This window comes from Sceloporus undulatus, chromosome 2 (genome assembly GCF_019175285.1).
Source record: "Sceloporus undulatus isolate JIND9_A2432 ecotype Alabama chromosome 2, SceUnd_v1.1, whole genome shotgun sequence".
In the NCBI taxonomy this organism is placed as follows: Eukaryota; Metazoa; Chordata; class Lepidosauria; order Squamata; family Phrynosomatidae; genus Sceloporus; species Sceloporus undulatus.
This window is the reverse complement of record NC_056523.1, coordinates 246,573,344-246,598,815: the sequence shown is the minus strand read 5'-3', so window position 1 is coordinate 246,598,815 and position 25,472 is coordinate 246,573,344. Positions and strand designations below refer to the sequence as shown.

General features: G+C 40.4%; 1 protein-coding gene and 1 pseudogene across 2 annotated transcripts in view; both read right to left on the bottom strand.

Annotated features, from left to right (window-relative positions):
• The window catches only part of PCSK5 (proprotein convertase subtilisin/kexin type 5), a 350,841-nt gene that overhangs the window by 252,417 nt on the left and 72,952 nt on the right, over window positions 1–25,472 (bottom strand). For both annotated transcript variants that reach the window (XM_042452306.1, XM_042452305.1), the window contains exon 3: window positions 23,161–23,274. In XM_042452306.1, the coding sequence (XP_042308240.1) occupies window positions 23,161–23,274 (114 nt within the window). The remainder of the gene's footprint in view (window positions 1–23,160; window positions 23,275–25,472) is intronic.
• Window positions 1,616–8,497, bottom strand: LOC121922644 (annotated as a pseudogene).

Genomic DNA, 25,472 nt, shown 5'->3' with positions numbered 1-25,472 from the left:
TTTAAGAAAATGTTAATATAGATCTATCAAACTAGCATGGGGTCAAGATATATGTGAAATATGAGCAACATGCACAAATGCTACAGGGGCCTTCCCCAAACATGGGTCCTTCCAGATGTTTTGGTATACAAATCCCAGCTAACATGAATAGTGGTTAGGTATGTTGGGAGTTGTAGGCTAAAAACTTCTGGAGGGACCAGTGATAGGGAAATCTAAGCTAGTATGTTAGCAAGTGGTTCTGGCAGCTATAGTCTATGCCAGAACATAACTGCATGAGCAATATTCTATCCTTAAAGTCTGAAAAGGCTGTGGATTAATATAGGCTCTCCAGACATTTTTTAAGAACAAGAAAGCATATATGTACTGTACATGTGAGTGGCCAATTGGTTTTAAAACAGTATAACTCCATCACTGATGGAGTGAAATATTATAGTTTGTATATGAAGTCCATCAGTTTTCATCAAAACTCAGGCAACAGGACTTCTTTAGTTGTGTCTTTGTGGAGTTAATTATTCTAATTATTCCACTTACTGTATATTGAAGTGTATGGTTTGCCTACTCAAAAATTAAACCTACTGTTTTCCTCTTTATTGTTCCCAGGTAACGTGGCTTATCTTCAAGACACTGCATAATGCGACTTTTTTTTTCATCATCTGCCTTTCTTTAAAATCTTCACATAAAACAAGCAATTTCATCTATCTATCAGTGGTAATAAAGAAATTCTCTCACCCAATTTCAGAACTTTTATGCATGGCTTATCCTGTCACTTTATACACTCTTAGTGCAGGGAGTGGAGTGTTAATCGAACTCACTGGGACTTATTGCTGAGGTGTCATACAAAGGACTGGGTTGCATGTCCTCAGGCTTGACACTATAACAAGGCCCTACTCATGAGTACCTGTTTTCAGTCATGACAAGTGAATGGAAGCCATAATTATAAAAAAAATGAAAAAAGAAAAAAGGAGCAATTTCTCACATACTACACAGATGTCAGTCAAAGTTCTGTTTAAGTTGCAATCCAATACTTATCCAGAGGTAAGTCACACTGTAATGAGGAAAACATATTTATGAGTAGACATGTATAGTCCTATTAATGTTAATGGGATAAATTTAGACACATATGCTTCTACTTTTAAATTCACAGATTGATGTAGGATAATCATAGGACATACTAAGCTCTGCCTTTTTGCAAATTTAACTTGTATATATTGGAAGACTTCACTACAGTAATCATATTTGCCTGATCTGTTATGTATCCTGAAAGTACTGCTTCATTGTTGTTGTTGTTTTTTCTGGAATGAAAAATTTTAATATGTGTTTAATGTTGACAGAATTACATGTTTTTCCTAGGGTCTTGGCCACCTGTGAATTATTCTTTGAGATGTCACCAGTTTATTTCCTTTAAATGATATATTTCATCTGTACCATTAGCCAACATAATATTTGGATTGCTTCTATATATTATTATTACTAACCTTTATTTATAAAGCGCTGTAAATTTACATGAAGTGCTTCTATATATGAAGTGTAGCAGGCAGAAATCATGGAAAGCCATACTGGAGAATTTTTTTAAAATCTACTGTCATACCCAGAGGCAGTTTTAGGTAAAGTTTTTTATTAACTAAACAAACAGAAGCACTTTGAAGATAATCTGTCTTTTCTCAGGAACAGATTGAGGCAAGAAAAAAAAATCCACCAGAAGTAGCAGTAGAAAAACAATGGAGTGTGGAGTAGATTATAATATTGTGGAAAACTTCAATAAATGGCAATACTATGACAAAAAGCATTCACTGAACCCACTCCAAATTACCAAAATCTCAGCAGATGTTTAATTTATGCTATTTATTATACAAAAAGGACCCTCAAATTGACAGATTTACTGATACATGGCTATTGATATGAATAAATAAAATTATACTTCCCCCCCAAAAGTGCAGGAGAACTTTTAAATGTTACTTTCAGTATTTAATGGAATCCTAACAGGGAAGGGCTGAGCAGCTGATGGGCCCAGAGAAATTAAATATTTTCCAATTTATGTGGCCTGCTTAGCTCTCTGCTTATTACAAATAATGTGGCCTGCTTAGCTACCTATAGCAGACAGTCTGTATGTGGAAGCTTTTTAAAGGAAAGTAATTGCTCTTAAGTAGTTGCCACAGCAGCTGCCTGAGTACTTTACACAGACACTCTGGTGGCATGAGTCTTTGCCAGATGGTTAGTGAACTCCTGATAGGGAGATTTGGTAAAAAATAGTCTTCTCCCAGGGGTCAGGGGTCAGGTAACTGTAGGTCTTGGAAATGGCTTCAAAAGGTGGCCTTTGCAAAGTTGCCCAAGGTGGCTGTGCACCCCCTGAATGAGGTGTAACAGTCATCGATACCAGTCATCATCAGCAGTTTCTTGAGAACTGGGGCAGACACAATGCCAGTGCAATGAGGTGCAAGGATGAGGTAAACCAAGACATAGCCACACCGTCCAGTTACCTTGGAAGGTACAGTGTGGGGCTTGCTGATCTTGTTGCCCCAGTAGCCCTGCCTGGCTGGCACGATGGAGAGTTTTGCCAAGATAATGGCCCCGCAAATTGCAGTGGCTACTTCTTTGGAGCATTTGACATCAAGGCCTACATGGCCACTGTAATCGCCAATGGCAACAAAAGCCTTGAACTGGGTGTGCTGACCAGCACGGGTTTGTTTCTGAACAGGCATGATCTTCAGAACCTCATCTTTCAGAGAGAGGCCAGGAAAAAGTCAATGATTTCAGACTCCTTGATCAGAAGGGAGAAAAGATAGATCTCTTCCAGGGACTTGATCTTCATGTTCTTGACCAGGCGTCCAAGCTTGGTAACTCCTCCTCCTCCGCCGCCTCCTCCCCTTGCAGCACCGGCATCGTCCGTCATTTGGTGTTCTCACATAGAAGCACTTTTTAAAGGAGGTTTCTATGGGGTAAAGCAGACCGGCAGCTTGGAAGTGTCATCTGGCCACTCCAGTCCCAACCGTCCCCTGATCAACACAGGACCACAACAACTGGATGATGGGCTCTGAAAGCAGGCTGCCAACATGGTCCCAAACAGGCTGACAGCAAAGAGCAGATTTTCCCTGCTCTTTCTCCCAGAGGCCTGAGGCTGCCATAGGCAGCCTTAGAATGGCTTCCAGTTGCTCTGAGGGCATGAATCATCTGCATGTCCTGCCCCCAAAGTGGCCAGAAGTCACACTTTTGAGCCCAACTGTTTCAAGCATTAGTTGCCCAGTAATTCGGTCCAACCCTATAGTCAGTCTGAACCTGACTAGGAGCAAGTTAGTTGTTCTCTCTCAGCTCCTCCTTGTCTCAGAGTATGAGAGACACATCTCTGTGTCTCTCATACTATGATAAAAAGAGTATTGAGAAAGACATATATAGAACTATAAAGAGAAGTGGGAAAATATCTATTTGGCTCTTTAAATGCAGAAAGTGTGTTCCTGTAATCTGATAACCAATACAGCAGACACAGAAAAGTATATACAAACATGTATATGTATGTGTGTGTATAATTATCTACCAACCAACCTTGATAGATCAAAGTTTAAATACATTTAATGAATGGACAATAAAGTGTTAAGGAATCATAATAAAAGAGAACGTGGGACAGTCTAGAGAATCTAGACATCATATCTTAATCCAGTTGATAGTCTCAGCTATAATAAAGTCTGTGAATCAAGTGGATTTATATTAGTGTTGATTTAGCATTCAAAATAAATAAATAAATAAATAAAATTGTTTACATTAGTCTACTGTGTTTGGACTAGCAACTGAATTTTTTTAACCGTAAAATTGTTAGGCATACTAAGGGAATCAGAAGAATATATTTGGGGTTATTTGGGTTTTATATGTATTATTTATTTAATGTGTCCATTATCTGAAGGTTGTGGTACTATCTTCAGTAACCAGGTAGATCATTTTCCTAACAAGAACATAGGTTTACAGTTCATAGATTTTGAATCTGGAGGGATATGTAGTTATTTGCTGGTAACACTAGGGCAGGAGTAAACAGTGCAATCACTCTTTCAGGGGGCACTAAGGATGCCAATGACTGTGTGTGCCAGGGTGTTCCCATTCTTTGCAAGGTGCAGGAGAAGTCCATATTGGGTATGGGATGACTCCTGCCTGGGCACAGAGGTGTGCCATAAAATCTGTGTAATAAAGTTTACATCCCATGCCTAGCTTGGGAGGAAAAGACGGAAAGGATGGTGCAATAATCTCCTTTGTTTGAAGGCTGGAGCGTGTCAAACTAAGGGCCTTCCCAATCCACACAAAGGGAGATACTTTTATTAGTAATCAACTCTAGTGGTTATACTGATAGTTAGTAAATAAAAATTGCCAAAGTTCTACCTGAAACCACAGTCACAGCTAAACACACACAAAAAATGGGGTTTTTTTTGTTGGGTTTTTGGGCTATGTGGCCTTGCTACTGTCAGGAAGTTCCTCCTAATGTTGAGCTGGAATCTTTTTTCCTGCAGCTTGCATCCATTGTTCCTGGTCCTGTTCTCTGGAGCAGCAGAAAACAAGCTTGCTCCCTCCTCAATATGACATCCCTTCAAATATTTAAAATGTTCCCATAACCAACTTTTAAAGAACCTAACAGATGTTCTGCACTTGCTGAAACAATTGTTAGTCTTCAGGCATAGATACTCCCATTACAGCAAGGTACACAGGTAACTATGCTATGTATTTGAAAAGTAACAGCATAAAATGAAAAGCAATGTTGCAGAAGTAGTCTTCTTCTTGCTCAACAGCTCTCTTCTCATTCGGCAATCCCACATCACCCTGAAATGATCCCCCAACCTTGTGGAATAGATTTGGGAATGCATGACGATAGTTAAAAAGGAAATCTGCTTTGTTCTGACTAACACAGTTGAATGCAGTCCTGTTATATCCAGAAGATTCAATGTTTCTCAGTTTTGCCATAGTGATTTCCTTTCAACTCATCCCTGAGTGAATGAAAGAATATACAGAGATAATCAGATCAAATAGGTAGTGCCTCTGCTTCTTCCCAATTCAGGATATATGTGAGTGGTATGAATTATATCTCTGTAAATCTAACATGGTTGAATTCTGTGAGCTTTTACTGTTGCAAAAAGATTTATATTCCAAGGTTGGAGAAACAGATATTCACCATCTTTTGTTCAATGGTCACAAGATTTTACAGCTCTAGCTATGCATGAATGTGTATGTCAAAGAAGCCAACTTCAAGCATGTGTATTTTTGGAAATATGGTCAGTTTACACTTATGTAAATGCCTAGTCTATAGTATATGTACTTCCTCTTTCTTTGCAGTCATACTTTTTAAAAATCTAATTTTTATGTTTTGAAAAAAGGATGTATGAGAATAGAAGTGGCTGCTCCCAACTTCTCCATGCAAATAGATTTTTTAGAAAGACAACAGTTTCTACTTATGTCAGAGAAAATGTATTTAAAATTAAATGCTTCAAAGCACAGAGAATTGGAAGGGGTCACAAGTGGAGAAAGAACTACTATGTGCCACCTCACTACCACCACCAGCTGCAGCAGCAGCAGCACCACCACCACCCCGCAGTTAGTAGAAGTTTTCCCCAGTACTTTAGAGAACAAAAGTTAGAAGATCAGCTCCTTCCTCCCAGCCATGGAATGTTTTCTCCAAGTAGCCTGCCTGCAGCTTTCTCCTAAATTGCCTGCCTGTTGCGCCCATATCTTCAGTGTCAGATTAAAACCTCCCATGGTATTCAAGGAAATATAGTTGACTGATTTTTAGCATACTGGCCTTAGGCAAGTTGATTATCCTTGGAATTTGTTATTTATTCTTTTGTATAGCTTTTATTGTTATTAATTTTGTATATTTTATGGGTTTCTGGTTCATTTGTTTTGCTATTTGGGAAGGGGGAAATCCAAGAAACAAAAACATAAATGCTAAGAATACCAACTCCTCTTCCTTGGTGCCTGAAAATGGGATGGTTATTGACATTTTATTTAAACTGGTTAGGATAGATCACTTATGATAAGGCAGTGGAAACATTCCCAAAAACCATGTGCAAGAATGGTATCTTATAGTATAACTAGGGTGGCTAGGGTTGCCATAAGTGAGGACCTCCAAACCGGGACAAATGTAGGACAAATGCAGGACAACATTTTCAAATGTAGGACACATTTTATAAAAATGGAGGACACGCAAAAAATTGAGGCTTTTTTTAGAAATGTTAATATAAATGCATGTTTTCTTAGGCATGATCAAAATGGAGGACATGTTGACATTATTTGTAGAAAGATCACGGAAATGTACTTTCCTTTCTGGCCAGCCCCCTCCCCAATTCCAAACAGCACCATTTGGCATTGAACATGGCTTTATTTTAACATTGCCTCTTGCATATTTCCGAGGTTTTCCACAACCAAACCCTTTGGTCAAGGGACTTTGGTTTTTCTTCACTTTGACTTGTTTGTCTGTATTCTCCCCACTAAATAAGGAGACATGAAATGGAGTTAATGGGTACAAGTTGTTAAACAAAAAGTCTTGTGGACTCTGTAGGCAAGAGGTGCACCATTTAGACTGCCTTAAGCACACTTAGGCTGCTGCCACACTACTTTCACTCTCATCACTCCATCCTATGGAATCCTGGGATTTGTAGTTTGTTGTGGTGCCAAGGCTGGGCTTTGAAATCCTAGGCATGAGAGGCAAAGGCTTGGGCTGCATCTACACTGGAGAAATCATCTGGTTTGGACCACTTTAACTGCCTCGGCTGAATGCTATGGAATTCTGGGAATGGTGGTTTGTTCCCGACCACAGCAGAATGGCAGTTAACCCCTGGAAAGCTCTCTGACCAAGGTGACCAATGCCCTCACCCCAAATGTAGGGCACCCAAGCAAAAAATGTAGGACATGGCCAAAATAAAGCTAAAAACACCCATGTAATTATAACTCTGCTTCTTAGCCATGATCCAATGGAGGACATGTCCTGGAGGAGGAGGATGCCTGGTCACCTTGTCTCTAATCAAAATGCCCTGCAGAAAAAAACCATGCTGGACTGAAATGCCCAGCGTTCCTCACCAAAGCTGCATCCACAATGAGGAAATAATCCAGTTTGGAGTGACTTAACTGTCCTGGGTTAGTGCTGGGGAATGCTGGGAATTGTAGTATTGTGGCCTCAGAGCCATCACTGACAGGAAGTCTCAATGTCTCCCAACACTAGCATTCCCCGGTCCCTAGCACTGAGTTAAAGTGGGTTTTATTCCTGCAGTGTGTGTGAGGATATAAAAGCTAGGGACTGGATTCATTTGGAGGATCTCTGTGTCCAAAACCACACTGCTTGGACTGCAGAGGCTCAGTGCTATGGAATGCTGGGAATTGTGTTTATTGGCACCAGAGCTCTCTGACAGAGAGGCCAAATGCCTCACAGACACCAGCATTCCAGAGCATTGAGCTTTGGCAGTTAAAGGGGTCTCAAAGTGCAGAGGGGGGGGGGGGGGGAGAAGCCAGGGAGTGTGAATGAGCTCTGAGAGGAAGGAGGAGGAAAGAGGGGAGGAGGGAGGGAGGGAGCAAGGGAAGTGGCCAGGACCACCCGAGGAGCCCCTGCTTTTCCTCATCATCGCAGCCTTCTCACTGCTGGCAAGAGGATCTGCCCCCAGCCAGGCAATGCCTCCATTCAGTCTCCTTTGTCAAAAGAGCTCTGGTGCCACAAGAAACTACCATTCCCAGAATCCCATAGCACTGAGCCATGGATGTTTAGGGGGGGGTCCAACTTTTCTGCAGCCTTTTGCCACCCCAAAGCCTTCTATTATTTACCAGCAACTTGCAACGCAAAATCTCTCCTTCACCAAGCCATTGAAAACCAACCCAATGGAGGAGGGCTGATTGCTTCTTTCCCTTGGTCAGCTTTGGGAGAATTTGCATATTACAAGGAAAGGTGTTTAGGGCCTCAAAAACGATCCTGTGAAAAGAATTACAACAATACTGACCTGGTAGACATTTAAAAGATGAGGCATTTAGGCTCCCAGTGAACAGGAACCATTTTGGCCTTTTTTTCTTTGCTCACTGTAACCTGGAAGGTCAGGCCTTTGCAAGACATATATACCAAGTGGGTGGCAATAGCTCTGAGTGGCAGATGTCTTTAAGACCTGTCTCTCTAGGCTAAGCCAGGCAGGAAGGTGGGGGGGTGGCACACAGCCATGGGGAGGGCTGGAGCTGCCTCCAGGGCCTTGCTGGGGGGGGAGGTCCGGGGGAGGGGCCAAACTGGGGTGGGACTGTGTGGCCCGCCCAAACTGGGGAGTCCCGCCCCCAGGCAGGATATGGCAACCTAGGGTGGCCAGATTGGATATGGCAACCGACTCTTGTAACGTTAAGACTAAGAAAAGAATGAGGTACCATAAAACTCCATGAAGCTGGCAAAGGTTCCAACTTCTCTAGGCAAGAGACTAACATGGCTTTGCCACCACTGAAGAGGCATGAGCCATGTTAGAAGGGAATGGCTACAGCTGAAAGTTCAAGCAAGTAAAGGGGAAAAAGCTACCTAGCCTTATAGAGTTTTATGGTATCTCATGCTGCTACTCAATCTGTTTTGGTTTACAGTTACAAGAACCATGTCCCATATCCAACCTGGCAGACATAATTATAACTATGGTTAAAAGGAAATGTTTACACTAAACCAGTTAGTTGTGAATACATAAACAAAAGTCTATGAGTCTAGGAGCTTTAGTGGACTTCCTGGAACCCCTTGGGAACTGTACTATGCTGACTTTCCTAGTACCACTGCTGCTGAATTTCCAAGTACAGCATCAGGTTCTAAAATTCACCACAACCAACAAGGAATTCCCTGACAATGTGCAGCACAAAACAAACACATTCTTACTTTCAAGAACTAAGAGGAAATGAAGGCGATGAGGCAACTGCACGGGTGATTCTGAAATAGCAGAGATGTCTGGGGCACACAAAAGGGAAGCAAAAGCCACAGGAGGTATTCCAGCTGTGTGCTGCCCATGGAGATGTGCAGAAAAAGCTGGCAAATGCATCCCCCTTTTTTAATATTATGAAATATAGTGCAGTATATATTGCAACTTTAAGCCCAAATAGACTGAGAAGCAGGACCATTGTGCCCAAAGGGAAGTTACTTTGCTGCTGGTAATGGATTTCAAAATTTATTGCCTGTCACTTACTGTCCTTTGTCCTGGGTTCCCACATGGTCATCTTAACTGACAACAGAAGTAACATCTGAAACAGAATGTAGGCCTGTGACTCCTCACTTTTTGTCTCCTGCATGATTTTTAACATCTTTGTCAGATGAAGAAACCACTGCAGCCTTGAAAGCTTGCAACATGTATTTTGCACATTTTTGCTGGCCTAATAAAAGAATCACTGTCTTGTAGATTTTGTATTTTGTTCTGTGATACAATATAATAGTTACCCAGGTTTCAATTTATGAGGTAGTAATTCATTTATATTTATTTATTTGGTGTATTTATACCCTGCTTTTCATCCACAAAGGCTCTCAGAGGGTCTTACAATTTCTTTTAATTAGACAGTTCCCTGCCTTCAAGCACACAATCTAAAAAGACATGACACAAAAGGTGAAGACAATCGTGGTTCATTGGTTCTTTTCTCCCTCTGTGCCATGGTCATGGCAGATGGACTGGAGGGAGGACTCTTCTTCTTGCTTTGGGCTAGGTCCGATGGATATAATATAATATACTATACTATACTATAATATAATATAATATAATAAGACTGATATAAAATTCATATCTAACACTTCATTCCAGTCTCAAAAGAAAACCCAACAGATTTTCTATTGTTAAAGAAATATTGGATGTTGTGTGTGTTGATTCCAGTTTGGTTGAAAAGGTGAATTTAAAGAGATTACTGAAAGTTCAAATAATAAATGAAAAGATGAAAACACTTCTAGCAAGGTTTTGCAGCCATACATCCACTTAAAAGATAAGAGTGGATTATCCCTCCCTGAAGACAAAATCAACAGACGTGTGACCAGAACATTTAGTGCTATTTGATGCATCACTAGAAAAAAGCCCACATCATTTATGTGTGGGGGAATGATACCATCTTATCTGTGATAAGCAGGAAAATATCACATGATAGGCCATAGGTGTACTGTCACAGCTTATTGGTTCAGGGAAATAATGCTAAAACTTTCTTTTACAGAGTGCTACTGTTCTTACCTAAGAAAATCCTACAAAATTCATGTGGTCACCATAAGTCAACAGACAAATTGAAAAAACTTGTACACAAACACACTGAATGAAACTTGGCATGAAAATATATTAGTTGGCATGAAAATATATTATGGAGTTAAGAACACAAGTAAATAAAAACATGAGAGATTTTAATGATTCATACCAAAAGCCTAGTACTTTTTCTTTTTCTGAACTATTTTTCATCTGGTCAGTCTATGAGGGTTTTTTTTAATTGCTCTTGAACAGTAAAATAAAATATCAGACTTTTTTTTTTATCAAAGATGAAATTTGAAATTTCTTCTTCACTATAATAGATCACAGGATACTAAATCCACTATTTAAAGGTGAAAACTTTTTTCAGATGCTAGTAATGTTGGCCCCAGACAGATGGGCCCTTTGCGGCATCATGGCAAGGTGCTAGGGTTGCCTCAGGGCGGCACGTGCACATACCCCGCAACCCCTAGCATGTGATGATGATGTCACAGCTGCACAGCACCATCTACATGGTACGCACAGCTATGACATCACAGCAGCACAGCATCCAAACAACACTGCGCAGCTGCGATGCCATTGCGACGTCTCTGGTGGTTTGCGGCAGCGCAACTGCGCCGCAAAAAGGAGTCACATCCGGGTACTCCTTTCTTGCTGAGCAGCAGTGTCACACAATTTGGTTGCTGCGGCGCTGCTGCAGAGCAAGGAGAGGTGCCTCCCCAGCGCCTCTTTTTGGCGCTCTGTACCATGCCAGACCTAAAAATAATACCTTTTCATGCACCATACAATTACATTTGTTGATACTGGTAATTACATGCTTATTCACAAATGGATGCATATTGCATCAGATGAAAATTCTGTCTGTAATTGACTAGGATCATGATGGGGTGAGCTCCCATCACTAGTCCCAGCTTCTGCCAGCCTAGCAGTTTGAAAGCATGAAAATGCAAGTAGATAAATAGGTGCCACTCTGGTGGGAAAGTAAATAGTGTTCCATGCAATTATGCTGGCCACATGATCACAGAGTAATCTCTGATGACGCTGGCTCTTTGGATTAGTAACGGAGAAGAGTACTGAATGCTATGGTCGGACATGACTTGACAACCTTGTCAATGGGGAATACCCTTACCTTTACCTTAATTGACTAGGGATGCATCTACACTGTTGAAATAATGCAATTTACATCACTTTAAGGGCTGTAGCTCTACTCTATGGAATCCTGGGATTTGTAGTTTTATAAGGTACTGTGGACCCTTATTATACACTGGGGTTTAGTTCCAAGATCCCCCCATGGATAACAAAATCCATGGATGCTCAAGTCCCATTAAATATAATGGCATAGCAAAATGGTGTCTCTTATAAAAAATGGTTTGATATTTGAAATTTTTCAAACTGTGGATGCTTGAATCCATGTATAAAAAAATCTGTGCATAAGAAGGGCCAACTGTATTTTAGCCTTCTCTGCCAAAGAAACTGATACCTCAGAAAACTACAGATCCCAGGATTCTGGAGGATGATTACATAGCACTTAAAGTGCTGTCAAACTATAATTTATACAGTGTAGATGCACTCTGGCTGGCCAGCCACGTGAGTCCATCTCAGCCCCAGCACAGACCATCTCAGCCCCCCACCCTGCCTTCCAGAGGGAGGAGAGGAGAAAACAGAGAGGACGGACAAGGAAAATCAAACAAGGGCCAGAAGACAGATGAGAGACTAAAATATAGAAAATCATGAGGGAGGGAGGAAAAAGGAGGGAGGAGGAGGGTAGGGAAACGATCAATTCAACAATAATGGTGAGAGGGAGGATGACACAAGAAAACAACTACTGGACAGCAGCAGTAGTGATGGGTGTCACTAAAGTGAAGAACTGCAGTGACATCATAGCTAATATTTGTTAGCACTGTGCACAGGGACATGTAGGTGGTCCTCCTTGTATAACCCCCCACCTAGAGAACCCTATGCTGAGACATCGAAAGTGTTGAACAGGCAGGACAAGAACACTAACAGAGAGATAGATAGAAACAAAGAAAATACACTTGCTAAGGGCAGTCAAAAATGATGGTGTGCAAGCATCAGAAAGACAAACCACATCAGAAGCAGTACCATACATAAAATAGGGACATGGAATGTGAGAAGCATGAGCCAAGGAAAACTAGATATAGTGAAAATGGAAATGCAACACATGAACATACCAGTACTGGGGGTGAGTAAGTTAAAATGGACAGGAATGAGCCACTTTGAATTAGACAAGCACACGGTGTTCAAATCAGGGAATGAAAAGACAAGAAGAAATAGGCTGGCTTTCATACTAAGAAAAGATGTTGCAAAAGTATCAGAGGATACAATGCAAAATCAGACCGAATCATCTCAACAAGGCTTCACAGGAAACCTATGAATATCACCATAATTCAAGTATATACAACAACCACTAAGGCAGAACAAGAAGAAATTGATGATTTTGCAAAGGAGTACAGGAAGAAACTGACAACATACCAACACAGGATGTCAAGCTGATCATTGGAGATTGGAACACAAAAGTTGGAAGTAAAGAAGAATCAAAAACAATAGGCAGATTTGGACTAGGCAAAGGGAATAAAGCAGGTGAGCATCTGATAAGATTTTTGTGAAGCCAACAACCTATTCATTGCGAACACATTTTTCATACTACCAGAGAAAAGGTCATACACATGGACATCACCAGATGGCCAACACAAAAAACAAATAGATTACATAATTGGAAGTAAAAGATGGCGAAGCTCCATACAGGTGTGGCCAAGACTAGACCAGGTGCTGATTTTGGCACATGAATTAGTCATTTCAAAAAAGAAAAGAAAAAAGAAAAAAAAAGTAAAACTCAAGAAGATAACAAAACATGTCATTATACCAAAATACAATTTAAAAAACATTTCCATAGAATTTATTGATAATATAAGGAACATATTTGAAGTACTAAGAATAACAGATCGTGAACCGGAAGAGCTTTGGTCTGAAGCCATGAACATAATAAAAGAAGAATGCATAAAGAATGCATCCAACAAACAAAAGTGAAGAAACCATGATGACAGATAAAATGCTACAAGCAATAAAGGAAAGAAGAGAAACAAAACAATATGGAATAAAGAGTCATATGAAGTTGAACCCCAAATTCTAAAAACTGAGGTGGAAGCTGCAATAAAGGAAATGGCAAAAAACGTGATATTCCAATAGAATTGTTGCAATCCACACTGACAACTCAACATATGTCAACAGATATGGAAATCAAAACGATGGCCAACAGATTGGAAGCAATCAATATAATGATGGCCAAAAGATGGAAGAGATAAGAGGAGAAACAGCAAGGATTTTGCACAAGGCCAAGTCATCACCCAGCAACATAACCAAAAATGAAATAAAAGCTATCAAGTACCACAATTCGGCCCCAGAAATCATCATTCTCCCAGCAGACAAAGGCAATGCCACAGTAATAATGGAAACAGAACAATACACACAAAAAATCAAGGAACTCCTGGATCCTGCAATATACAAAAAACTGAAACAAGACCTGACCAACAAAATCACCAGGAAAATGAACACCTTGATCAAAAACTCCTCAGTTCCACCAACCACACATCAAAGTTTATGGAAATCTGAGGCTCTCCCACCAAGACTGTATGGACTTCCCAAGATCCACAAGGATTCTATTCCACTACAACCACTCCATATATGGATCTTCCACATATGACTTGGCCAAGTTTCTGGCCTCACAGTTACAAACTCATATAGGACAAACCTTCAATTACATCAAGGATTCAGCTCACTTCATAGAAAAAAAATCAACAACCTCGAACTCAAACCCAAAGACATACCAATCAGTGTTGATGTGGTCCCTTTGTTCACCAAAGTCTTGATAATGGACACCATAGCACTCCTCTGACAAATTTGTCCAGAAGACATTATAGCCCTGTTTGAACATTGCCTCACCATAAGCTACTTCCAGTGGGACAATGAATTTTACAAGCAGAGAGATGGGTTAGCCATGGGAAGCCCTCTGAGCCCAGTGATAGCAAACTTTTACATAGAACACTTTGAAAAGCAAGCCCTGGAAACAGCACCAAAAAACTCACAACATGGTGGATGACGCTTTCACCATCTGGAACCACATAGAAAAAGACCCTACTGTGTTTTTGAACCACCTGAACAACATCCACCGAAACATCCAATTCACAATGGAAAAAGAAAAGGAAAGAACATTGCCATTCTTGGATGTCCTGGCCATCCACAAACCAAACCAATGACTGGGCTGCACAGTATACAGAAAACCCACACAGAGAGACAGATACCTACACAAGAACTCCAACCATCATTCAGGCCACAAAAAAGCACAATAAAAACACTGGCAGACTTGGCAAAAAGGATCTGTTAACTCCACTTCCTTGAAGATGATTTCAAACACTTAGACTGGGCTCTATAGGTTAATGGTTACTCCAGCTCAGACATCAGAAGAGCTGTCAAACCCATAGGAGTGAAGACAAACAACCGTCCAAAGGAAAGGTGTTTTTTGCCACACATCAAAGAGAGAATAGGGAAACTGGTGAGGAAACACAACCTCCAAATGGTTTACAAACCAACCATGAAAATCCAGCAAATGCTGCACTCAGCGAAGGACAGGAGATACTATCTCACAGCCACAGGAGTTTACCACATACCGTACAGCTGTGGACAAGTCTACATAGGAACCACAAAATGCAGTGATCAAACACGGATCAAAGAACATGAGAAACACTGTAGACTGGGTCAGCCAGAAAAATCAGCAGTAGCAGAACATATTATAAACCATCCTGGGCATAAAATGCTATTTGAAAACACTGAAATTCTGGACCATGCCATCAACTATCAGGTCAGAATGCACAGGGAAGCCATTGAAACCCATAAACACATGGACAATTTCAACAGGAAAAAAACCCCTCTTATAAACCAAGTTTGGCTACCAATCCTGAAAAACACCAAAAGCAGGACGAGGCAAATGCAAATGAAAACCAGCCAGGGTAAGGGGGTTTCCCAGCAGAGGCTGGATAATTAAGTAGAACCCTGAGGACTTGCCATTCAACAACAGAACAATACACAGATTAACATGCAAATCACCTCCTCTCAACTAACAATATATATACCCCACTCTCTTCCATTCCAGCATTCTCTGAAGATGCCAGCCACAGCTGCTGGCAAAATGTCAGGAATAAACTCTTCTAGAACATGGCCTCATAGCCCGAAAAAAACCACAAAAAATATGGATGCCAAGCGTGAATGCTTTCAACTTCACACAATCATCAATATACAGTCGGCCCTCACCTTACGCGGGGATCTATTTCGGATCCCTCCGTGTAAGGCGAATTCCGCCTATGCTCAAGCCCCATTGGAAACAATGGGGCTCATGCATGGTGGCGTGGCGGCGCGGCGGCGCACAACAGGAGCATGCGCCCATTCAATTGAATGGGACGCGCCGCCCCTTCCGCCCTGCGCGTGCCCCGCGGCTTGAACGTGTAAGCTCAAGTCCGCATAAAGCGCGCCCGCGTATGACGTGGGCGCGCTGTACTTCCCCACCCACAAAAAAGGAGGGGACTGCAGCAGCTACAGAACTATAGCACTAATCTCTCATGCAAAATGATGATCAAAATTCTTCAACATAGCCTCCAAGCATACATGGAGAGAGAAATCCCAGAGGTTCAAGCAGGATTCAGGAAAGGAAGAGGCACCAGAGATCACACTGCAAATATATGATGGCTAATGGAGCATAGCAGGGAGTTCCAAAAGAAAATCAGCATGTGCTTTATAGACTACAGCAAAGCCTTTGATTGCATAGATCATGAAAGGCTATGCAATGCCCTTAAAGACATGGGAGTGCCAACACATCTGATAGTCCTCATGAGGAATTCTTAAGAAAATCTTGACAAGAAAAAAATCTAGATAGATTTTGGGTTGTAGTCAGTGCAAAAAATACATGTAGTGTGTTTGTGCATATAAAACCCCTTTTTTCTTTCTTTTAAATCCAAATTTTATTTTATTATCTTTAAAGTGAGGGCAGGGGGGGGGATGGTAAAATTGTTCATTCTTATATATGAGAATAATATTTATGAAGAACTACATCCCCATCACAGTAACAAAGTATCCTAGTTTCAGTGACCAAGTACTAGGTGAAGAGAAAGTAAGAGCACTTGTTCAAGTCAAGCACATGTAGAAATTTAGCAACAAGATGGGGAGAACTGGATATACAGACCTTCTCTGCTAGTGGATTATTATGTTCTCCAAGTAAATAAATACCTCTTCTGAAATTCAAGGAGAATGAGAGTCTCGAGGAATAAGTCTGTTAATTCAACTGAGAAGGAAATAATCCCTAAAATTCTCATTCTATGATAGATGGACAGGTATGTTTTTGCACTGAGGATATGCCTCTACTGGAGAAGGGGTGGCTTATGACAATGGGCTTGTGATAGGTGAATTGTCCATGTGGTGTGAAGATTGTGGACATCATGAACCATCTACAGGTAGATAGCTTGTTATATAATACTGGGAGGAATCAGTCGCTGGGTGTAAGTTGACAATAATGATATGGGAATATGTCATCACAACTTTAAAGCCAACTTTAAAATGTTAGGAAGGCTGGTGAAAGTTATAACCTCCAAGGTAGTTTTTACACAGAGAGTCATCTACATATCCAATATATGAATGAGTGTAATTAATAGCGTTTAACCATCATGACTGTATAAATGCATGTTCCTGTCATAATAAAGGACTGGAACCAAGCAGCGGGAGGTGACCATAGAATTTAAACCTAGGGATCGCCTTTTGTGGCGGCAGCATAGGTCGTGGATCTGATGGGCGTGGTTTCCGATGCTGCGGAGCACGGAATCGGGAGTCCCACTGGGACCCGGGGGTGCTGAGGGCTAGCGATGTCGCCAGTGCGGGGGCGACATCGATTCAGCGTTCCCCAGTGACATGGGGCGAAGATGCGCTCAAGCGCATAGCCGGCGACTTTAAGTGGTGAACAAGTTTTAGGCCGGTTACCCCTCTGTCATCCCGAAGCCTGGGCGTGGCCAGGCAAATGGGTCATCGACCAACACGGGTTGGTGGATGTCAGATCCAGACCTAATGCTTTCTGGCCAACCCTCTTGCTATGTTTGCTGTATAAAATAAAGTTGTGGCCATTTCTTTGCCAATTCGGTGTCTGCTGTGTTTGTCCACCTGACAACCCCCCACTCTTCTGCAATAATAATAATAATAACAATAATAATAACAACAAAAACCCCTGCAAAATTGGAACTCAAAGAGGCTTACAATTTAGAGGAATACAATTAAAACATACAAAAGTGAGTGTTAAAATAGAATTAAACTGTTACAGTATTAAAACATATCAGTCATTAAAAGAATATAATGCAGTTAAAAGATAAAAGCACTTAAAACAGTACAATTATAATAACCCTTATTGTTGTTGTTGTTGTTGTTTTTTTACCCACCTCTCCTCAAAGTTCAAGAGGTACAACACAGATTAAAGCACATAAAACCTTTTAAACACATTAAGTTAACACACATAAACATAGTTTATATTAAAATCATGTAACATAAAATTTTAAAATTATTTGTTTAAAATCGATTGGGTGGGCCTGTCAGAAGAGACAGGTCTTTTATTTTAAATTCAGCTATTTTAAATTCAGACAATATGTTTAGCTGTCAACTCTCTCCCAGCAGGTGATTCAACAGTCAAGGGGTAGCCAATGAAATAGTCCTCTGGGTGACAGCTGCCAGTCTACTTTTGGCTGGCCAAAGTAAATTTCCCACCAGAAGACCTGAGTATACAGGATGTATTATATAGGAGGAGGTAATCTCATAGTTAACCTGGACACAAACCGCGTAGGGCATTACTTATCGGGGAGCTGAACCACACTGAGTGTGTACAGTGAATGGTGGGGGAAAACACTATTCTTTTTACCTGAGAAAACACCTGTCTACGAATCTCCAGGTCCTCCAGGGCAAATCTATGGTCAACATCTGCCACAAGCTGATCATGCTGGAGGACCTATAAATGCCAAGAAAATTGTTTTCTCTATTGTCTATGTTCTTCAGCACAACTCTATGATCAACCTTTGGCAGAGTTGCACTGGAGCACCTAGGGATTTCTAGAGAGAACATTTTAATCGAAACTGAAAATAATCAAATCCTCAAAAGTCAAAGCAACAAATGTGGAGGGCCAGTTTTATATCTGAGTCTGAAGACTAGAGATAGACTAGGGATTCTGTAGACTACTGTCCATCCCACTGCCTAACAGACTCCCTGGCCAAGCTCACGGAACTGGTCTCAGAAGGAATGTGGAGTTGCCCAGACTTTTTAGCTTGAGTGATTTCAGCATCCCATTTGAGCCTACTTTGTCAGGCGGGGCTTGGGAACATATGACAAATATGGGCCTATCCCTATCTCATGAGTAGGTTCCAGATGGTGATGCTTGGGGTAGCTACTCCTCATGTGTGGACCCTGAAACCCCAATTGGTTTCAGGGTCCACACATGAGGAGTAGCTATCCCCAAGCACCACCATCTGGAACCTGCCTGAGAGATAGTACCGAAGCATGGTGCCTCTGATTCCCAAATCCTCCAGGCATTCCAGAAGGATATCATGGCCAATGGTATCAAACACCATTGAGAGGTTCAAAAGCACCAGCAGGGACACACTCCTCTTGTCAGTGCTCAGGCAAAGATTACCCACTAAGGTGTCCATAGCAGTCTGAAGTCTGTATCCTGCTCTGAAACTGGTTTGAAATGGGTATAGATAATTTGAATAATCCCAAGGCCAGCTGGAGTTGGAATTCAAATGTTAATTTCTTTTGTTTTGGTTAGCAAGGTAAGTTACCCTCAACTTTATACATTTCTCCTCAATCTTGAAAGATGGTGTTCCTCAAGGGATGTTGAGGATGTTAAGAAGTCTTTGGAAGTCCTCCCCTCTTGTCCATGTGCAAGGGATTAGATGTAGATGAATAAACTAATGCTCAAAGAAAAGGAAAGTCCTGGGTTCTAGATGGGCTATTGAACTCAGGGCTGGTGAAGCAACCTGTTCTGGGAGAGATAGCACTCCCTCTAAAAAAAAGTTCAAGTACCCAGCTTGGAAGAACTCTTTGAGAGGTCAGACGGCTGTGTTGTCCAAGAGTTATTTTGCCCAAGGTCACATTGTGCTCCAGCTGCTACATTTCTTGAGGAAGGAGGCTACAGTCACAGTGATACAAGCTTTAATTAATCATTTAAATTATTTTAATGTACTCTGTATGAGGCTCTGCGTGAACACTATTTGAAAATTTGTAGCTATTAAGTTTTGCAATAAATAAATGATTTTAGCTTATCTTTCATTACACAAGTAAACTCCACAAATACTCGTTAATACAGTGCACTGCGTCATACACAGCTTTCAGCATATGCTGAAAGCTGTGCATGGGGCACAAGGGGTGGCGCGTTCCATTTGGATGAATGAGGAGCGCGCCCATGGCGTGTATGCGACATTGCATGCACGAGCCCCATTCACCTGAATGGGGCTTGAACATGCACGGTATTTGGCTTATGCGGGGGGGGGGGGGGGGGGGAACTGATCCCCACATAAGCCAAGGGCGGACTGTAGCTTCATAGGACTAGATCATAACTTTGGCGAGGTTTCCGGACTCTTAGGATGCAAGCATCATTTAAACAGCATACCTCCAAAGTGACTCTAAGCAGCTTTATTTTGGCCTCTCATGGGGCCTAAGATTACTATATTGAGGCTGTCATCCTTCAGCCACATCATGAGAAGGCATAACTCATTAGAAAAGACAATGATACTGGGGAAGGTAGAAGGCAGGAGAAAAAAGGAAGACCACATGCCAAATGAATAGACACAATAAGGGAGACAATGGACCATAGACTGTAGGGCCTGAGCAGGGGGGGAGAGGATAGTGGGGCTTAGAGACTTCTCATTCACTGGGCCACCATGACTCAAGGTTGACTTGAAGCCAGCTAACAACATCTGAATCTAGTCAATGTTGTCAAGATCATTCCACTACTTTATTTTTTAGAAAAGCTACCCCTAAGCACCACTACATAAATTTAGATGAAATGCCAAAATGAGCTGCTTTCTCAAAGAGAAATACCAAAAAGTTACAAATAATTACCCAAATTAACCAAAATTTGAATGAAGAGGTAAACCCACAGCTCGTAAAAGCATTGCCGTGGCAGTGAAAACATCCATCTTCCAGGACAGCACAAAGAAAGGAGAAAACAAAGGGTTTAATAAGAAAAGGAACAAGAAATAGGAACCTATATTCTTTTGACAGATTGAACTGAGATATTCTCAGCTTTTTCTTCACTGTGACTTTTCCCATCTTTTCTCTTAGTTCCAAAGTACTATCTTGACTGTTACACAAATCAAGATTAGCTAGTGTTCTGTCATTCAGGGGTCTGGATTGCACAACTTGACCATCAATCTGCACTGCCAACTGTCAAAATTTAGCAAAGAATTTTGATGCATCATAGTCACATGAAGTGACCATGCTTTCTCCTATCTTAACTCCTCCTTTTTCAGATTCTAATTCTGCTTTTCTTATGATGTTTTCAGCACATAAATTAAACAAGTAGGGTGATAGCTTGCCTGCCCCCTTTGCCTACTGGGAACCACTCTGCTCCCTGAATTGTCTCTTGTCCTTGTTACAGATTCCTCATTAGGACTACCAGATGTAGTGGCATACCCATGTCTTTAAAAATATATTACATGTCTCCCCTTGGCTCTGTTCTTAGAAATTGCAGAAAGTTGATGGCATGTTTGTTTAAAGGAGATAAACCTTTTAGGGTAGATGACAACTGTTATTGTCCTGACTATAAAACAACCATCTCAAGCCACTTCTCTCTGGAAAGCAAACAAATATTGAAATTGGCTGCTTCCATTGTATCCAAAACAGTGTGCTTGTTCCAAAAGAATCTGAAGGTGTATTATCAAATCAAAAGAGCTAGAAAGCTTTTCATAAATGATCAGTCACATATAACAGAAATAAAAAAAGAATACCTGAGCTTTAGGCATGTAGGCTTGGTTTTACCTCTGATAAATGTACCTATTACAAACATCTAAAGAAAAACAGTGGGGGAGGGAGAGCAGGGATTAATGGAGATTATCATAAGAGAAACCAAATACAGATAAAGTCATAATTTTACATGTTTAACATGCAAACTTCTGTGTATCTCTATATATGCTCCTATTCCAAATAGAGAATGTCAGAAAGGAAAGAAGAGAGAAGTTCTTGTGGGGGGGGGGGGAGGAGAAGGAGGGAGTAAGAGAATCCCCATCTAAAGGAGTCCTCTCTTTCAAACTCTGGAGTAAATGAAGCTGGTCTGTCCTCCCTTTCTCTACTGCCTTGCCAAACTATACTGCTCAGATTGAACATAGAACAATACGAATAGCATATTCAGCTGCTACTTTGAGTTGTTTATTACATAACCTGAGCAGTACAAGCCATCCATTTCATGCCCATTATACATTTCAGGCAAGAATACCATCCACTTGCTGCTGTTTTTATGGTTTGTATTAAATGGAAAACACTGCTTTTTATCATAAAATGGAGAGGAATTTTGTCTCTTTGCTTTGATTTATGAAAGCTTTGTAAATGGAGAGACTTCAGCTTGACTTCCACTGGCAATTCTAACTACAGTGGACCCATTACAGTTGGTCCATTTACTGAGATGGCCAAAAAGATTCACGGCTATGTCTCCTGTTCATGAAGTAATTGCAATATAATTACAATGAGTGGTCTGGTGTAATTTGGATTTATTCCATGGATTTTTCCATTCAATGAAGAATTCCTCTTAAAAATGTGATATACGTCTGTTGCAACTGACAAAAAGAACAAAACAACAAAAATCCATTATAAAACTACATGTTTTAATTCACATGGTTAAGTGTGGACAATAATGGAATGTGTTACTTCTTTTGGGAGACACTTCCACAATATGGACACCAAACCCTGGTACTAAAAAAAAAATCCAAAAGTAAGCAAACAGGAAGTCTCAACGCCTCAAAAGCAAATCATTGTTCTTTTGCCATTCTTAGGATAACATGATATCAAAACCTGCATCCTGAACTGAGACTGGAAATGAAATGGCAGTCAGTAAACATGACTAAGGGTAGGATTGAACTTGCTGGCCCAAGAATAGGTTCCTCGTTCTGGATCAAGTGAAGTCTTAAAGGTACATACATGACAATAATATCATTTGGAATTGGTCCTTCTCAAAAATCCATGTTCAAAGATCCCACCTATTTTAGCATGGATATTCAAGATTAAGGAAAAATGGAGAGAGCTTGCACTAATGAAAGACAGAAATGCCAGAAAGCACATATGGCTGTCACACTCAGCAAACCTTTATTCAGCAACTATAGATCCAGTCCAAAGACATTCATTAACATTACTGAATTAAACTACACACAATTTCAAACTCATGGCAGGCTCAGTTCTCATTTGTTAGAGTTAATAAAAACATCTGGACCATCATTCCCACACCACCCCTTCTTTCTTGTTGCAGCTAGATTCTTCTCACACAAATGACCTGGAACAGGCTTGAACAGTGCGTGCTTCCTCTTCAGAGTTATCTCATCACCTGTGGCTAAAATCACCATGTTTCTGCAATTGCGGTTTGTACTATATAACCCAGCACATACCCTTCCCAATATTTTATGACAGAAAAGGCCTATTTGCAACTCATGACAAGCAGGAAATAAATTGTAATCAATCAATAAATTAAATATTACCACTGTGAGTTCTTTGCCTCCAGTTAAGAAAGTCTCCTCCCTCTGTAGTTTATCATGATTATAACTGCAGGTAATTTTTGTTAACAAGTCAGGTTCAGGCTTCATAACAGTTATTGCATATCATAAAACAAAACAACAACAACATATACCTCACTTTTTTATTATGAAAGACTATAGTGTAAAAAATAAACAGCATCTAATCTATATGGACTTACCATGTACCACATACTCTGCCATTTTGGATCATTAAAATACATGGATTGGATGCTGCCAGGTTTGTAATCTCTTTTTGTCCTTATTCTTACAACTTGCTGTTCTATCCATTCCACCTGTCAATAAGGAAAACATTTGGTAAATATTAGAAAATGAATTAATATTATGCTAAACAAATATTAAAATGCTATAAAATAAATAAAATACAAATATGAAGGTACTTGTTAGAAACAGGAGATTACGACATTTCTAAGTGCAGAGTTCATTTTGATACATTCCTTTCTTAAGAATATATGGATAGTTAGCACCACTACTTAGATATAGTCTATAAAATGGCCTTAGAATATACTGCAACACCTAGTCATTACATGTGGCAGCAGTCTGGATTGCCTGAAATAAAAGGATTACCAGAAATGAATATTTGTATGTGTTTGTCCTATCCCAGTCAATCTAAAGAACAAGTAAAGCAGAGGAGAGAAATGTGCAACTGCATACAGGGAGATACACTTTAGCACATATACGATAGTGCATACACGTTAGCAGAAAGTTTGCTTTAGAATATGTAATTTTAGCAAGAAGCTTATTTTAAAATATGCAAGTAAACAGTGGCTACATAAAGTCTAAGCTACACAGGTCTGTATCTGTTCTCTGTGTTCTGAATGTTCAGTACTTTTCTGATTATAAAAAATTCAGCGATGAAACATGGTCTGTGACCTTGATGCTTTTCTTTTGGCACCTCTTTTAAGCTTCTTGTTGTTTACTTAACCTTTTGTTCATTGCCTACCATTGCTGGGAGCAGGTAGTCTCATTTTACTTTTTTACTTTCATATAAAAATGGCTTCTAAATACTAGTCTTTGTATGAATCATGATAAGTGGTACATTTGCAATGAATTGCTGTTCTACCTTCCCTGATTATAGGTATGCTAAAGCTTTTTTGAATATATCACTGTATTACAAGGTTAGGTATTGATGACAAAACCAAACTACTGTATACAAGTAACCATTCAAACAATACCATTTCTTCCTGTTTCAACTCCTCTTTTAAAAATGAAATGCAACTACTACACACATAAAAATCAATACACATATCTTACATAAGAAAGATGTAGCACAGAACTGCTTCAGCTTCACATAATGTATCTTTTGTCATATTTGTCTAACTTTAGGTTTACAGACAAACACATCTCTGAATTGGTTCTTGAGAATCCAAATACATTTTATTTTACTCATGTCACAAACTACTTCCAGGTTTTTGGAGTAGATAACAAACTTTTACAGGAATTTTTATCTTGTAAAATTCTATCCATGTTTACATGGAAATGTTTGCATGCCCTGACTTTAGCCTGCCTTTTAGTCGAGTAACTAGTGTGGTGTAGTGGCTTGGCATTAGACTAGGATATTAAGGCTGCATCAGCACTGCAGAATCATAAGTTTTGACACCTCTTTAACCACCATGGCTCAATGTTATGGAATTCTGGGAGTTGTAGTTTCTGTACCAGAGGTTGCCACAACAAACTACAATCCCAGAAATTCCACAGCATTTAGCATGGCAGTTTAAAGTGGTGTCCAAACTGGACCATTTTGCATTGTGGATGCAGCCTGGTGTCCAGCCAAATGCTCACTAGTCCCCATAACACTGACTATCTTTCCCAACCTCAGAGGAAGGCAAAGGCAATCCCCCTTCTTTTTCAGAAAACGCTTGATAGGCTTGCCTTAGGGTCAAAAACAGTTGAAGGCATACACACAATAACAGAATGGCCATGGTCTCAGCATCGGAAAGAAAGCAGAACTAGTGAGCTTTTCTCGTCGGCTTTTCACATAAACCTTTGTGTTACCAATCATACAATTTCATTTATATCTCTAGCCTATCTTCACCAGCCTATGGGGGGGGCTATTCTTCTCATCGGTTGGGTCAGAAGTCAAGTTCCCTTTTTCCCTGCTGTACCTTCAGAGCCTTGGGGTATTTCTAGAATATTGTAGAATGGCTTCAGCATCAAACAGGAATATAGGCTCGAATCTGGGGATTATTCACCACCAAGAGGTGTGTACAGGGACCTTGGGAATCACCTTCATGGTAAGTGCAGCTACAAGCACAGAAAGATGGGCTTTCTCTGCAAATATCTGCTGCATTAATAACACTCAGTAAGCTTACTTTTTCACTAAAGTTTTTTTGTCTCTTAATAATAATAGAATAATTTATTTCTAGCCCGCCCCTATCACAGGAATCTGGGGATTACAGCAGTAAAATCATCAGGTTACAATAAATCCAAATAAATCCCTATGCCCACCCCCTAATCCCAATTCTTAAAACAT